The sequence below is a fragment of the Oreochromis niloticus genome, linkage group LG8 (assembly GCF_001858045.2).
Source record: "Oreochromis niloticus isolate F11D_XX linkage group LG8, O_niloticus_UMD_NMBU, whole genome shotgun sequence".
In the NCBI taxonomy this organism is placed as follows: Eukaryota; Metazoa; Chordata; class Actinopteri; order Cichliformes; family Cichlidae; genus Oreochromis; species Oreochromis niloticus.
Genome location: NC_031973.2, coordinates 1,227,611 through 1,244,242, shown reverse-complemented (window position 1 = coordinate 1,244,242; position 16,632 = coordinate 1,227,611). Strand labels below are relative to the sequence as shown.

General features: G+C 42.9%; 2 protein-coding genes across 2 annotated transcripts in view; both read right to left on the bottom strand.

Moving 5' to 3' along the window:
* The window catches only part of LOC100692003 (neoverrucotoxin subunit alpha-like), a 30,870-nt gene extending 24,935 nt beyond the window's left edge, over positions 1 to 5,935 (bottom strand). Inside the window, exons 1-2 of the mRNA XM_025909907.1 lie at positions 5,880 to 5,935; positions 5,761 to 5,793 (exon numbers count right to left, since the gene is read on the bottom strand). The gene's annotated coding sequence lies outside the window, so the exon portion shown is untranslated. The remainder of the gene's footprint in view (positions 1 to 5,760; positions 5,794 to 5,879) is intronic.
* A 233-nt stretch (positions 5,936 to 6,168) lies between these two features.
* On the bottom strand, positions 6,169 to 15,072 carry LOC100691733 (microfibril-associated glycoprotein 4-like). The gene is made up of 8 exons (XM_025909943.1): positions 15,002 to 15,072; positions 14,833 to 14,915; positions 14,261 to 14,265; positions 12,804 to 12,959; positions 11,830 to 11,865; positions 6,916 to 7,036; positions 6,637 to 6,804; positions 6,169 to 6,419 (listed from the first exon to the last, which is right to left on the bottom strand). The coding sequence occupies exons 1-8, from the start codon at positions 15,070 to 15,072 to the stop codon at positions 6,169 to 6,171; spliced, it is 891 nt and encodes a 296-aa protein (XP_025765728.1).
* Positions 15,073 to 16,632: the final 1,560 nt, after the last annotated feature.

The following is a 16,632-nucleotide window of genomic DNA, read 5'->3' as shown; positions in this document are numbered from 1 at the left end:
GGAAGGCCCAAGTGGGACGACTGAAAAGTAAACCTCTGAAAATAAGTACTGAGTTTTATCCCAATGATTTATGTAGTGATACAAATGTTCCACAACAAAGAACATGAAAACTTTATTTTTGGCCAAAGGTTGGCAAAGTTACGTGACATTAGTGACCATGACACTCAGCTGCAGTGGTGGCCCTAGCCTGTTTGGTGCCCCGGGTGAATCCCCCCCTTAAATGTGTAAAATCTGTAACATAATGTATTGTTTGGAGTTTAGTCTGTTACTATTTTTGCAATTTTCCTCTTGGAGCAACTGTAACCCACATAATTTCCTTAGGGATTAATAAAGTATTCTGATTCTGATTGTTTCAGGATGACCTGCCATGATCCAATGACACATCTGCTTACCTGTGAGCTTTTGAACTTTTCTTGTCCATCTTCCATTGGTTTTAATTTTGCACTCCAGTATGAACACAAATCCCCCAACCCGAGAATCACCACAACATAACCTAATAGACCTACACCTTAGTTCACAGATTCCCTTTGTCTAGGGTTTATTTCTGGGATTAAACCCAGGATTCAGATCATGAATACATAATGGGCTTGGATTTACAACAGGGGCGATTCTAGGATCAGAGCTTTGGGGGTGCTGAGCACGCAGAGAGCTGCCCAGCCAAGCAAGATAAACTTTACTCGTCACGATGAGACTTCTTCCCTGTCTCTGTCAGTCCCTGCATTCTTAATGTCTCCAGTTGTCCCGAGTTCTCTCTGACTGTCTTCTTGGTGCATTTGGTCAGGGGGTTAGGGGTTGTCAGAGTCCAAACAGGCACAGTTGAAGGTGGCCGCTGACGCTGAATTGGACGTGGATGAGGAAGCTACCGCGGAGCAGCAGCCGCAGACGACACCGTGGGAGCCGAACAGGAGGACAAATGAGTGACTGGGCCAGAGACTGGATAGAAGATTGGGCAACGGGTGATTGAACTAAGGGAGACTGGACTACAGACTGAACTGACTGGACTATAGGAGACTGGACGACAGACTGGACTGGCCGGAGGACAGGTGACTGGGGGACAGGAGGGGACTGGACTGGCTGGGCCGGAGGAGACTGGAGAGGAGGAGACTGGACTGACTGGACAGGAGGAGACTGGGCTACAGGGGACTGGAGAACAGGAGACTGGGCTACAGGGGACTGGAGGACAGGAGACTGGGCTACGGCGACTGGAGGACAGGAGACTGGGCTACGGGCGACTGGAGGACAGGAGACTGGGCTAAGGGCGACTGGAGGACAGGAGACTGGGCTACAGGGGACTGGAGGACAGGAGACTGGGCTACGGGCGACTGGAGGACAGGAGACTGGGCTACAAGTGACTGGACTGGAAGCTGAACAGCAGGCGAGTGAACTGACTGGACTGGGGAAGCTAATGGATGAGCAGAGGTTGGCGGAGCTACTGGCAGAGCTAAAGATGGTGACAGTGCTGCAGCCTGGGCTGGTAAATCTGGTGCTTGAGCTGGAAACAGATCAGCTAGCCTGACTGGGGATAGTGCTAGTGCGTGAAAGGCTGGATTAGGAGGTGGATGAAGTGGTAGACTTACAGGTGGAGAGGCTAGCTCTTCCAAGACTCTAGGGAGGTCAGGCTGAGTTCTGGCTGCCCTTAGCCAGGGCACTGGGACAGGCACGGGAGGTGGCTGGACACCAGTCACACCCACCCGAGGAACATGAACAGGTGCAGGAGTGGACTGGGTCACAGCTGCCCTCATTCTGGGAGCTGGCACAGGTGTGGGTGTTAGCTGACTGATAGGGGTGGAAATAACGACTGGGTGAGTGATACTGACAGGTTTAGGTGCATGAGTATTTTTAACAGTGGCCTGGGCTGATGAAACCGGAACAGGCTGACAGGTAGGCGAAGAAGCAGGCTTAGATAAAACAGTCTTAGAATAAGCAGACCTAGGGTTTGCGTACCCAGGAACTGTGACAACAGATTTATCAGAGATTATTCTGGCCCTTCTGCCACCACTATGTCTTTAATAAATCCCAGCTCAGAGGGAGCAGAGAGAAAAACTAGGGACTCACAGGTGGGTGAAGGCTGGTGTTTATTGCAGAACGAAAAGAACGAACAGAACTGAAGCAGGAAATGGCTGACTGGCTGACTGACGGAACTGAACATACGACAACCTAACAGCGACAATGACACGACAGAACTGGTAAAACTGAGGAACTTAAATACACAGACTGAATGATGACTATAATTGGACACAGGTGAGTACACGGCTGAACATAATGAAACAAGAAATGGAACATGTGAAAAAAACAGTGAACATGAACTGAAAACGCTGGGTCAATGACCCAGGAATTCTGACACATTTAAACCCCTGTTCCTCCCTGTCCTCGTCGTCTGTTGTCTTCATCTCCGTTATCAATCATCATAATTTCAAAATATTTCAAAACACATAAGATTCTTAAATTGATCAAGTCTCTCTGTGCCTGGGTCCTCGTCACAAAACATGACAACACTGTTTTGTACATTTTAACACAATTTAATCTCCACATTTGTGAAAGAAAAGCAAAATATTTTTTTGAAACGTCTGTAACAAAACCATCAAATCCGATAAAGGTTATTTAAATGCTGCAACAGAATAATGGATTGGAATAAAGAAAATACATATCCTAACCTTAATTACTGGGGGAGAATAATGAATAAGATAAGATAAGATAACCTTTATTAGTCCCACGCGGGGAAATTTGTTAATGATGCTCATAGTGAGTAAAAAGTAAACTGAGTGTATTTTTTGGACAGAGATTCACTTTTATTGTGTATGTATAATATAATACAGATACATAAAAAATACACTCCAAAAATACGAAAAATCCTTAAAATGTACAAATGTACAAAATATTAATTAAAAAAATTGTAAAAATGGAGGAAACTTTGCCTAGGGTACAATGTATACTATGTATAAAAAGATCTTTACTGCAGCTACTACTATGGCTCTATGGCAGATTTTTTCTTTTATTTTAACCTATGTCGCCTCACCTGGAGGTTGGCAAATCACTTTTGGTGGTCAACTCTCTCAAGAAGGTTAACACTTTCTGTTTTGCCTGTCACTATTCCCTGTCTGTTTCCTTACCTGGTTCTTCCTGACCTTGTACTTTCTCCTCACCCTCCCCTCTTTCCTCTCTCCCTCTTTGGACTGACAATCATACACAAATAGATTGTATTCAATTAGATGAAAAAATTACATTGATATGAAAAAAAATACTATTAAGATCACTAATAAAAAAGTCCTCTCTCAGTGTACTTTCAACCAAAAGGCAAATACACTTTTACCTGAATGTGGCTCCTTTTTTTGAAAAAACTTCCTTATATCCATTATGAACCTGGCTGTCTCTCTGTACACACACCTACACACACACACACACACACACACACACACACACACACACAGAAAGAGAGAGAGAGACAACAAGAGTTATAAAGTTAATTGGCATCCAGTCAATTAGCTAGTTAGTACCTTGGGTTTAATATCGGCACATGCACATATGACATGCAGCTTCTCTCGTTCCATTTCAAACAGGACAGTGGCAACAACAGCAGGCTACGGACAATTTTAAGTTTTAGGTTTAAAAAGGCTGTATAAATTTCAATGGGAGCAACAGGACGTTCAAATGTCGCTGATTTTACTACAGAGTAGGACGGATTGTAGGGTAGCAAACATTGTTGGAAAACACGTTTTCAACACTGCAGGTTACCTGGTGTAATGTTTTTCAGCTAAAATGAAACATGGCCTGACTCCTACCTAACTATATAAAGAGTAACTGAAGGTTAAATGCAGCTAACATGTCCTGTTTTAAGCCAGGCACTCACACCTCCGCTCCGCTGCGTCTCAGCCACCATCGCTCTGGCAGAAAGGGCGCTAGAGCAGGGGAGAGGCGAGCTGGAACAAACCATTTTGGGAGGGGGGGGGGTTATCTATACTTTTGTTGTTAAAATGTTACGTCTCAACCAAGTACTGTATATTTTTAGTAGTGTGTCACACAAACAGCAAATATTGTCAAAAAAGTAAGAAATATTTGGGGGTGCTTTGCTGAAGCACCCCCAAAAATGGGCTAAAAACGCCCCTGATTTACAACATTATGAATGAAATGTGCTCTATCTGGAACCAGCCGCACCCCCTCCCCCTTCGACAGGTTGTGTGTGAGACTTTAAATCTTAAAACTGTAAATTTTAAATTGTTATTGACCCCTTTACCCCTGGTCCTAAAGTGTATATTGTGGTGGACCATTGGAGGGCTCCATTCACACCCAGTTCTCAGGAAGTGCTGTGTTTTGGAGGGAAAAGTCTTCAATTGTGTGGTGATGAGAATAAACGAGGAGTGTTAATCGAGAGCTCTCGTGTGGTCTGTGTTTACCTCCACAATATTTATTTTCTTACTCTTATATTTATTGTTTGCCCCTATCAAAAACCTACTACTTGCATCCATCCATTGACAGCCATTTCATTTCGTACACATCCAGCCAGCTCTTCCAAGTTTGTGTGTTTTTTACTTACCTTTCTGCACGATCTCTTCAGTGTCCTCATACTGATCACCACACTGTGTTTAATTGCTAACAGAGAAATAGTTGCCTTCTAACTAAAACTGACTCTGAAGTTTGATATCACTAACTCATGTATTCATGGCATTTTGAGCGCACATTTTGACTTTATTCTCAAAATCATCATAATTTTTCTTACTGTGTCCCTAATAGTCGTATATTGCATGCCTCTACCTACCCAGATCTTGCTGGGTCTAGCCAGCACGCTACACGGGTGCATCTATTCAATAATCTGTGTGTTTCTCCTCACCACTGACAGGAACAGCTGACAGTGTGAGTTTTAAGGGGAGCCAGAGTGCTGAATGGACACGAGTCATAAGTTATGGGGATTTACCAGGTCAGCAGTGGAAGAGGAAGGGTACATGATGCTAACAGACGAGTTTGAGGTTCTAGAAGGAAACAGATGCTGTAGGTGAGATTTTGACAATTCCAGTATAATGTTAAATAACAAAAGCTTATGAGCTGGGGAACTCCACAGCATTAAAATTCAAAGATGAAACAGCACTAAATCCAGGATGTGGCCTTTACTGAAGGTGGGAAAGTCATAAAATAAGAAAGATCAAATATATCCAGGAGGGAAAGAAAATCCTGAGTAAGAATATCATCAGTTTTGTCCTGATGGATATTAAAACTCTTAATTAAAATTACATTTAGGAATATTGCACAAAGATCATCTAAAATCAATATGAGCTCTCTCTATATTTATAAATAGCTGACACCTGCCTTTGAGAATCACCTGCTAATAAGAATTTGCTTCTTAAATCACTAATTAGTATTTTAATAGCAGCATGTTGGGAAAGTGTCCAGTTACACTGATACCAAATTAAATTTCTCTAATTTGTGCGTCTCCATCGCTTTCATTGTTTTACCTGTAACAGGAAAATCATTTTTCCTGCTCCATATTGAAGGATTTATCAGTAACCAAAGATCACCGGTTAACATAATGACTTAATTATGCAGCAGTGTCACATCCACATAGAATCTGTAATATATGAGCATGTGTGAGCGAGTCTGTGGAGACACATGATATAAGTGCTGAGTGTCTTTATATCATGTTACTCTGAGCCCACTCTGTGCTGCAGAGCCACACCCTGTTTAATGACTCAGCCTTCCCATAAACACTGTGTCCTCACATTAGGAACCATCAATTCACTCTCTAATGCTGCTATTCCAAAGATTTCTTACCTTCAGGCAGCGAGGAACAGCAGCTGGTTCAGTCTGAGAGCAGAAACAAAGAGATTATTTCAGTCTTGTAATAAAGCTCGAGTACAGCTGATGGTAGGAAAACAGATCCTGCTTCTTACTGAGTGTCTGCTGGGATGGAGTGGTGGAAAACCTCAGAGAGAGAGGAGGGGCTTAAGAAAGAGAAAGTCGAATTTTTTGGTGCAGCTTTATTGATAACAACAATCCAGAGGAAATCACATCATGTAACATTACAGGACATAAACAGATTTAAAGAAAAAGAAAAAGATCACTAATCTTTCTCTCTCTCATAATCAAAGTTTAGCCATCCTTTGCTTTGATTGCTGCTTTGCACACTTTTTGACTGCTGTTGTTAAATATTCATGTCACAGATTTGTTTGTTCTGCAGATTTACTGCAGAGGGCGGATCTTCATGCTGATGGTCTTCAGAGAGTAATCATGACCCTTCCACTGGTGCCAGGCCACACCAACAGCAAAGATAGTACCATCAGCCCCCCAACGATAAACCCCGTTAGGATTTGCATGGTGACAGCTGTTGTACCAGAACGCCCCCAGATATGTTTTTGCACAGTTCCCTGACGAGCTGTCCTGGTTTCTGTCAAACGTAGTGAATTTCTGTTGGTTGTGAAAATTCAGGGCATCTCCCGCAGAGACACAGATGAACAATCCCAACATTACCTTTAATCCCAGTCAGACTGATCAGCAGGTGTACTGGGAGTGTTCTCAGTGGACTATTTTTGGACCAGCCTCCTGTATTTGAGCTCCTTTCTCCAGGCACTGATTCATGACCTGCTGACTCTCCACAAGAATCCAGCACAAAATGTCACTTTAAACTTACTTAAATATGTATTCACCCACCTGCCCCTCCATCAGTGAATCCAGACACATTCAGCCTGTAGCCGTCAGACTCTCCATCGATGGAGAACGAGGAGTAACGAGCAAACACTTTGTTTCCATCAAAATCTTCCATGTCGACCATCAGCTCGTACCTTTTTCTCTGCGTCAGGTAGAAAACATTTTCCAAGACTAGAGAGAATCATAAACATTTAGAAAGTCATTGATCAAGTCTTTATGGTTATGATTCTACCCCTGAAGTCCCATAAGAGGTTCTACTTTATGAACAGAGAACTTAATGACTGATAAACAGCACCCATTCCTCACCGAGCCAGTACTCTCCAGCAGCGTTACCAAAGCCCGTCTTGTACTGATCCCAGGGTCTGTAGAAGTTCACCGAGCCGTCCAACCTCCTCTGGAACACCTGGGGAGGAGGCAGGAAGGTGGTTACTAAACTCTAAAGAATGATCCATGAGGTTAGTAAGGAAAATATTAAGTGTGTTTTTAACATAAAAACTGTGGGAGAGATTTTACATTTTAGAGACATAAATAAGGACCTTTTAACAAATGTGTTCCCATGTGATGATGTAATCTTGTTTTTTAATTCATACGTGCTTTTACTATTAAATACTGCCCTTTGCCCACCCCCCCCCCCTTTTTTAAATTTGTGTGTATATTTATAGTATCCGTCTTATGCAATTCATGCATGTGTTATTTTCAGACAGGTGGCGGTTATGTCACCTCCCCCCCTCCTCATCATTAATGATCTAGTTCAGCATTTACTTGGGCGTGACTTAACCAAATAACCAATACCTACCTATTATATGTTAGCTGATCTATCTATGAAGTTTTGACTGGTTAATTTGAATTTTTTTCTGTTTCCTATCTTGTATTTAAGCAATTCTCTACAATGTTTTACTATGACCCTGATGAAGGCCACAAGCTGAAACGCGTTGGTCAATTATTAAAGTTGTTCATCTTCCCTCAAGTGTTGCTGGAGTTCCTGCATTGTGAGTTGAAATTACTGAAAAACATCAATGCAAACTGTTACCTTTGTTTTTTGATTAAGTTTAGCCGATGTATATTTATAGTGTAGTGGGGTTAGGGTTAAAAACATCAATTAAAAAAACTGAATCAGTAAATATTTAGTATGAAATGAGAGACTGAAGGCATGATGGAGTGGTCATTAGGACTGTCGCCTCACAGCAAGACGGTCCTGGTTTTAATCCATGTTCTTCACTTTCTCTCCAGCTACTCCGGCTTCATCCCAGACTCCAAACACTGTGCACAGGTAAGTAGTAGAGATGGCATGATACCACTTTTTTATGTCCGATACCGATATCTTAAATTTGGATATCTGCTGATACCGAAATGAATTCAATATAATCTATGTTATAATCAATAAAACAGTTTTTTAATATCTCGCTGCATTCTGTATACGCTCACACTCCAGGGCTCGCAAAATCGCTAGCCCGACGTCCCGGTGCTAGCAAATTTTCCAGTCGGGCTACCAAAATCTATCTCAGCCCTGCCCGTCGGGCTATCATAGGAAGGGAAAATATGTGTCAATGCTTTTGCATTCTTTCGAAAATGTAGCTGAGTAATTATGTCATTGGCATCGATGAGCCACTGCCAATATGTGACATATTGAAATCGCGTTTGAATTTGTGCTTGTTTTTTGCTTTCACTTTCACTTTGCGATCGTGCAAACGGTGTGTAGAGAGCGGCAGCACTGATTGGTGAGTGACGATTAATTGCGCACCAATTCCTCTGACATCATCTTATCACTCATTAGCTTACTATTCAAACGTGACAAGTGAAATCTCCCACAGCAAGCTTAAACATGTGAGAGGTTGATTGCGCAGAGAATCGCTGACCGTTATGTAAGTATGTGTGTAAAAGCAGCAGGATTTACGCAGGTATTTAGTTCTGCTGAGCCAAATAAGACAGGTCAGGGTGAAGAAGGCACAGCCAAATAAAAGCCGACCACAAAACGGAAAAGTTTTGACAAATCAGACTATGAGGCAAAAAGAAAGCTCAGCTTTTTTGGTTTCATGGACAAAAGAATTTATGTGGCTGGAATATGACGAGCTAAATAACATAATGTTCTGCCGGGTGTGTTGTGAGTTTAATTTCATTTGAGTCGACAAGCGCCTCTGTAACTGGGACCAGTAATTTTAAGAAAGACCCCATCAGAACCCATGAGAAATGCAAGAAATGCATTATTGCTCAGTCTGCAATATCTTTCCCAGAACAAACAGCAATTGCAACAAACATACTAAAAATAAACCAAGCAGAAGCAGAAGTCCTGAAAAATCTTTCAAAAGCGTACTATGTTGCAAAGAGTGAACTACCATTGTCAAAATTTAGCCGTCTTTGCAAACTTCAAAAAGCAAATGGCCTCGATCTTGGTTCCCCTTACCCCTTACCCTTGACTTCAGTGGAAATTTCAGATTCAGGATCTGACACAGACTGATTCATGTTCTACACAGTTCTTACAAGTTCATAGAAATATCTGTTCAATTAGAATCAAGTATTTGAGTTGATGACTGTGATTTTTAGACAGTTGTTGTGATTTGTATTTTAACAACTTTCTGATTAATTTTTGTTTCCGTTACAATATTATACTTTAATGTATAATATTGTAAAGGAAACAAAACATTAAAAAATTGCTCTCTTTTTTTATTCGGGCTACTTAAATTTATTTTGGGCTACCAAAAGCTGAAGAGTGCCTGCCCAAAGGGCTACCAGGGATTTTGAAATTTTGCGAGCCTTGCACTCAAATTTAGAAAACAAAACACTAAAGCTTTTCTATTATACTTGTATGCAAAAAATACAATAAATCCAAAATATTTTGCAGTTCAGCAATACTGATGTTTTTATTTAAACTTTAAGTGGAAATCTAAGTTTGTAAGTAATATTCAAAAAGTAAATTAAAATGCAGTTTTATGCAGATTTCAAAAACTCTTTGGTTCTGAAAAAAGGAAATGCAGTATCAGCACAAAATAATGTTTATATTCAACAACTTAAAAAAACAGGTTGCAACATGGACCCTTTTATACTTAAAGCTTAACATAAACAGACATCCAGAGTGGAAAGCAGTGCAAATTAATGCAAACACGGCTTCACGACACTCATCTTTTATCAAGATGGATGTCAGTGTGAGCTGTTTCTATCACATTTAACCTGAGACTGGTGTATACTTCCGGCGCCGCTCCAAGCTGGCAGCCAGTATCAGCAGCTCCGACCTGACCGAGTCCTTTTTTCTCTTTAATATATGTTTCTCTGTTGTTTTGTGTTTATTGTTTTTGTTTTTCTATTGTGGACTGCTGTCCCCCACAATGGAGCTCAGAATTCTATGGACAATGGTGTTCTTTATTACATTTTTTACGGCGTCTTTGTCCGGAGAGCACGTGGAGGTCCGACCTCCCATTGTTTACAGCAGGGATCAGCTGTTAGCCCTCGGAGCCTCCTCTACCCTGCCTACCGCCGAGCAAGCTAACATCCCCCGCGAGGTGAGGAGGAAGAGACGCGGTACTCGGGCCGGGATCGGGCGTCGCAGTAAAGTTAGGAGGTACCAGCCAGCGATTCCATCTATTATTATGGGGAATGTGAGATCTCTCCCCAATAAAGTAGACGAACTGGCAGCCCTTACCCGACATCAGAGGAGCTACAGGGAGTGCAGCCTGATGTGCTTCACAGAGTCGTGGCTAACTGCGCTAACTCCGGACTCACACGTAAACATGGATGGTTTTCATCTGATCCGGGCCGACAGAACAACGGAGAGTGGTAAGAAGAGAGGAGGGGGTCTGGCTGTGTTTGTGAACGATAGATGGTGTAACTCTGGGCATTTATCTATCAAAGAGACGCTATGCTGTAAGGACATCGAGCTGCTAGCGGTTAGCATGAGACCGTACTAACTACCGCGAGAGTTTACACACGTGATTATGATATCTGTGTATGTCCCGCCCTCTGCTAGCGCTGCAGCAGCCTGTGAGGTCCTGCACACTGTAACCAGCAGACTCCAAACACAGCACCCTCAGGCCCTTTTCCTGATCTCCCCCAAAATCCACTCTTTCTATCTCAGCACTTCAAGTGAGGAACGAGCTTCGCAAGATCAAGGTGCGGAAGGCTGCAGGTCCAGATGGCGTCAGCTCCAGGCTCCTGAGATGCTGCGCAGATGAACTGTGTGGCATCCTAGGTTATCTGTTCAACCTGAGCCTGTCACTGGGGAAAGTACCACAGCTGTGGAAGACCTCCTGTGTGGTACTGGTACCAAAGACCTCCCATCCCAAGGACCTCAGCAGCTACAGGCCGGTAGCCCTGACATCTCATCTGATGAAGACCCTTGAGAGGTTGGTTCTAAACCATCTGCGCCCCCTGGTGAGGTCTTCATTGGATCCGCTGCAGTTTGCTTACCAGCCTGGCATTGGGGTGGAGGACGCCATCATCTACCTCCTGCACCGAGCTCTGACTCACCTGGAGAAGCCTGGAAGCACTGTGAGGATCATGTTCTTTGATTTCTCCAGTGCTTTCAACACCATCCAGCCACGACTTCTGAGAGACAAGCTGGAGCTATCGGGAGTGGACCACCACATGTCCCAGTGGATACTGGACTACCTCACAGAATGTCCACAGTATGTGAGGTCACAGGCCGTACATTGTACGGTCAGACTTAGCAATGACAGCACACAGACGTCCGAGCTCCATTAATCGGTTGTTAAGCTTAACGTGTGAACCCTTTACCAACATTCAGAGATGAACTTACACACCTGCTTTACTTCTCTGGGATCGCTTGCTCGTAGATGAAATGCCTGTTTGGCAGCACGTAGTGAGGATTTCAGTGTGAACTCCAGACCGCCGAGAGGTCTCGCACACAACAGATGCTCTATCACGTGACGCACACTGCTCTGACGTGCTAAGGTCATGAGCTGGGTTACTCCACGTCGCAGGTTTGATGAGGTGCTTTCCTGATACTTAATGGATCGGGTTACATTTTTTATTTCTCCCTGATATCCGATCCAATAATTTAGCTCAGGATTGGACCCATACTGATACTTTATATCGGATCGTCCATCCCTAGTAAGTAGGGATGGGAATTTATAAGAATTGATCATTTTGATTCTCTTATCGATTCTCATTGGGCTCTCATACCATCACTAAGCAGTCTAAGCACTTCAGACAACCAGACATGAAGCTGGGAGTTCAGATACTCACCGTCCACTGTCCTTGTGAGTCCATGTCACAGTATACCTACACACACACACACACACACACACACACACACACACACAAAATCATTAGAAAATAGAGAAAGGTAAATACAATAATAATACACATATGATAATACATATTAACATGTGATACACACTATATCAAAGTGCCCCCTGGTGGTGAGTGAACATGCTGCAGGTTGGCTGGAGTAGGTCTTGTCTAGAGCAGTGGGGCTCCCACACAAAAGCAAAGCAGAAGATAAACCACTGCCAAATATGCTTCCAAACCAACTTCCTTCCAAGCTAAAGACTAGAACACATGATGAAGCATATCTTGCCTTTGGCTTCACCTGCACAACGGTGGTGCCAAGGTAGGTATCCCCGACAGAATTTGGTTCACCCTGCATTGGGAGCACGCGGTGGGCTGTCCAAATCAAAATCAACAACGAACAAACAGCCTCCCACAGTTGTTATGTTTTTAAACCCATTTTGCACAGAGAGACATTTTTTAAAAAATGTGTTGATAGCAATGTTGGATATTCTCACAAAAAAAGTACACCTAAACCTGTAATTTAAAAATTACAGGTTTAAAAATTACAGGTATTACAGGTATTACCTGTAATACCTGTAATTTATTGCAGTTTATTTTTATTTGTTTCATTGTTTACATTGTATGAGGTGTAAAATGATCTGCAATGAAGTTTGAAAACAAAATATGGTGGGTGTGCGTGGTTGGAGGATGTGTTTGTGCCGGTGGGGGGGCAGGGAGGGGCCTAACAAAAAAGTTTGGGAACCACTGGTCTGGAGAATGAAATGTAATGATTTTGGTGCATTTTTGGCCTGAAGACCAAATTAATCAATGAAAACACAAAGGAAATGAATCTTCTGCATCTTTGGATGGGTCATGATGGTCTGAAGTTTGAAAATGACAACAATAAAAAAATCAGCTTATCATTAGATTAAATAGCTCCAGTCTACCAGGACAGCAGACGTGGCTCCAATGGAATAGATGCTGTACACTCCACTGGTTAGACTGGTGTCTTGGTTATAGACATCGCTGCAGTCCAGTGGAAGGATGAAAGGTTTACAGCAGGTCAGCAGAGGAAGCAGGAGGAGGATGAGGACTGACAGCAGCTGGAACAGAGGAGGTGTTCTTATTTAACTTCAGTCAAAGCTTCATGTAGAGCTGTAACGTTTGTGACTGTCAGACTGTGGTGGTGCCACACAGACACAAACTATAGAGGTTCTGCACGTGACATCATACACATGTTGCTCAAGTGCTGTCCACCATATTGAACATGATCAGCGGTAGCGATCACTCCTGAACTGACGTTAGGCTTCTAACATAAGAAAGCTTACATGAGTCACAGTTAGTTGCTGTCAGCAGATCAGACAAGAGCTGGGGCTAAAAAATTTCAATTTTCAATTCAATTCAGTTTTATTTATACAAAGCCAAACCACAACAGTCGCCTCAAGGTACGAGCGAGATGCTAGTCAGGAAAGTGTTTTTGTCATGAAACGGCTGTCTGCAGCCAGGCGAAGACCCAAATGCAAACTCACAGGAAACAAAACTTAAGCTCAAAATGACGCTTCATTTACAGAACGGCAAAACAAAAACTAAACTGGGAAATATTAAAGCTAACTCACAAGGAAACACAGGGAGACGCACACAAGGAAGGATAACGAGGGCGTGGGAGCACACGGGGAACACTGATAATCGTAAGACAGGGCAAGAGCAAATACAGCATGACGTACACCGACGGGAGACTATCGAAATAAAACAGGAAGTACACAGAGACGCGGACTGGAGGAGGAGAGAACATGGGGCGAACACAGACATAATGGGCTGGGAAGGCACGGAATAAAATACAAGCAGGGAGAAACAAGGCATAAGAACTCAGATACACAAAGGGAGACTGTTAAGGTTCAAAATATTAAAGGAGGGGTACCGGAGGAAATCTAAAATAACCACTCTGGTCCAAGAGGTAAGGTCAAACGAAGATTTAATGAACACACGTGTGGGAGATAAACACTGCAGAATCAGCGTTGATCTCTCTTAACAATACATGAAACAAAGGTTTTATATCCTTGGGGGTAATACAACGCCCCCTTTGCATTAAGCAGATACCATACATGCATGCGTCAATCCAAAACCACAAACATCTGCTAGCGACTCTTGACACAGTTTAAAAAGAACATCATCTCTCGTCTCCATCCCAGGTGTCTTCCTGTCACCCCCGGACGCTCGCTTATCTCTCTGGAACATCAGGCTCACGTTCTGCACAAACAGCTCTTTTTGCAGGCACAACTTGCAGTTACAAGCAAAATATGATTAAACTCTTACCTATAAACGAATCTAACTACTGTGTGTGTGTGTGTATCGGTGTGTGTGTGTGTGTATGTCAGCCTCAGATGAACTTGGTTTCACCTCTCACCTTGCCTACGAAGGCTCACAACCAGACAGAGGCCGCTCTCGTATGTGTCTCAATCTAAAACTGCATATGTAGCATATTGAATAAATATTTCACTTAAACTGTCCTAAATGTCACTACTCAAAATGGAATCGTCTGCCTAGTATAAGGATATAAATGGTAATAAAAGATAAGGATAATAAAGAATAACCTGGTATAAAAGTGTTGTAAGCGTGCATGCAATTCCTTCCACAGCTCTTAGTCAACATCACAGTAGATTAGCTGATCATAACGCCAGCCAAAAGCTTTTGACCTTCAATTAGCAGACCGAGCCACAACTCCTTTAAAAGCACAGGATGCAATGTGTATAAAGTGAACATAAAGTGAACCATTCCTTTAGCAAGGGTTACAAATTGCCAGTATGTTTGCGCTTCTTAATATAGTCTGAAGCTATACTTGGTTAATACAATATGTATGCTGCTGGTTATATGATAACAAAAACATTTTCCTTAACCCCACATTCCCCTCTCTTGACCTCTGGCACACCAGAGGTCACTATACTGCGTATTGTGTCACTCCTCGGCCCACTCAGCTACTTCCATATCCATCAATGGCATCATGGACATCGGCGCCACCGCCCCTGGGTCCACTGCCTTTGTAATCACCTTCTCCAACAGTCCTTGGGCACAAGGAATGAGACAACAACCACAGGTGACAAAAATACCCACTAGAACAGCTAAAGAAAGCATAATCGAAAGTACAAACCCTTTCCACTGTCCGAACACCGAGGTCATCCAGCCCTCCAGCGGATTTTCAATTCCCGAGTGTTCATGCATGGTCCTAGAGAGAGTTTTCAACCCCTCTAAAGCTCGGGTCACCGAGCCATCTGGAGCCGTGTTATTCGGAATGAAAGTACAGCCCTGATCACCGAACATAGCGCACATGCCCCCCTTTCTCTGCCAACAACATATCAAGGGCCATTCTATTTTGCCCGCTGTTACGGGTTCTGAATTGAGGACGAGAGTAAAATAATGATGGTCCAAAAGAGGTCGATCAAACAATTGATTTTAATGAATACACGCAGCGTGGGGAGACGTACACTGGAAACCATCAGTCGTAAATCCCCGTCCAAAATAATAATAATAATAATAATAATACATTTTATTTAAAAGCGCCTTTCAAAACACTCAAGGCCGCTGTACACAGTAGAGTAAAAAGCAACATAAAAGCAAGGAGTTTACACAATCATAAAACATAAACAAATTTAAAATAGCAGAGTGGAGAGGTTATGTGGGATAAGCTATTTTGAACAAGTGGGTTTTGAGTTGGGACTTAAAGAGAGAGAAGATAGAGATATTTCTTAAATCAGGAGGTAGGGAATTCCAGAGTCGAGGAGCAGAGCAGCTGAAAGCCCTGCTCCCCATGGTGACAAGACGGGGGGAGGGGACGGAGAGTGAAAGGGAAGAAGAAGATCTGAGACAACGAGATGGAGCAGTGATGTTAACCAGATCAGAGAGATATGGGGGAGAGAGATGATGGATAGCTTTAAATGCATACAAGAGTATTTTGAAATTGATACGATACTTGACCGGGAGCCAATGAAGCTGCTGCAGAACAGGAGTGATGTGGTGGATAGAAGGGGTCCTGGTGATGATACGGGCAGCAGAGTTCTGGATGCGCAATCTGACACTTCAGATTGCTTTTATAACATCAGGGTATTGTAACGCCCCCTCTTGCGTTTACAAGCACATTATTTGCATCTTAAGAACATTGTTTGCCTCTTCTACAGATAATGATCTATTCTAAGAGATAAATGCAGACACAGAAGTTCCCCTTTCTGGCATCCATCTAAATATGGTGATGATCTCAGGCCTTTGAGGTCCCCATGGACTTGTCCTCCTTCTGTCACCTGTTGCTAGGCAAACTCAAATGCAACAAGAAGCTGAATACATTCAGGCCTTCACTCAAGCCTGCTTCTTGATTATATGTATTATTACAAATGCTTGTTATGTGGTTTAATGCAATGTTAATTAATACAATGATAATGCCAATAATAAGTATAAGTAGCAGTAAAATATTCCTTATTCCACACTCCCTCTTTTGACCCTGTTCACAAACAGGGTCACCACACTCCGTTGAGTCACTCTTCAACCCACTCTGTCACCTCTGGATCCATTAATGGCATCATGGGCCCCGAAACCACCATTCCCAGGTCCACTGCCTTCGCTCTGACCCTCTCTAGCCGTCCCCTGACTCAGCAAATCAGACAATAACCTCATGTCATCTAGGTGGTCCAGTAACAAAACGCCAGCTCCCACTTGAAAACACTTCATGCTTAAGTGGTCTCTGCTCCTTTCCTGGGTCCCTCTGTAGTGGAAATCTAGTGGAATGGACCC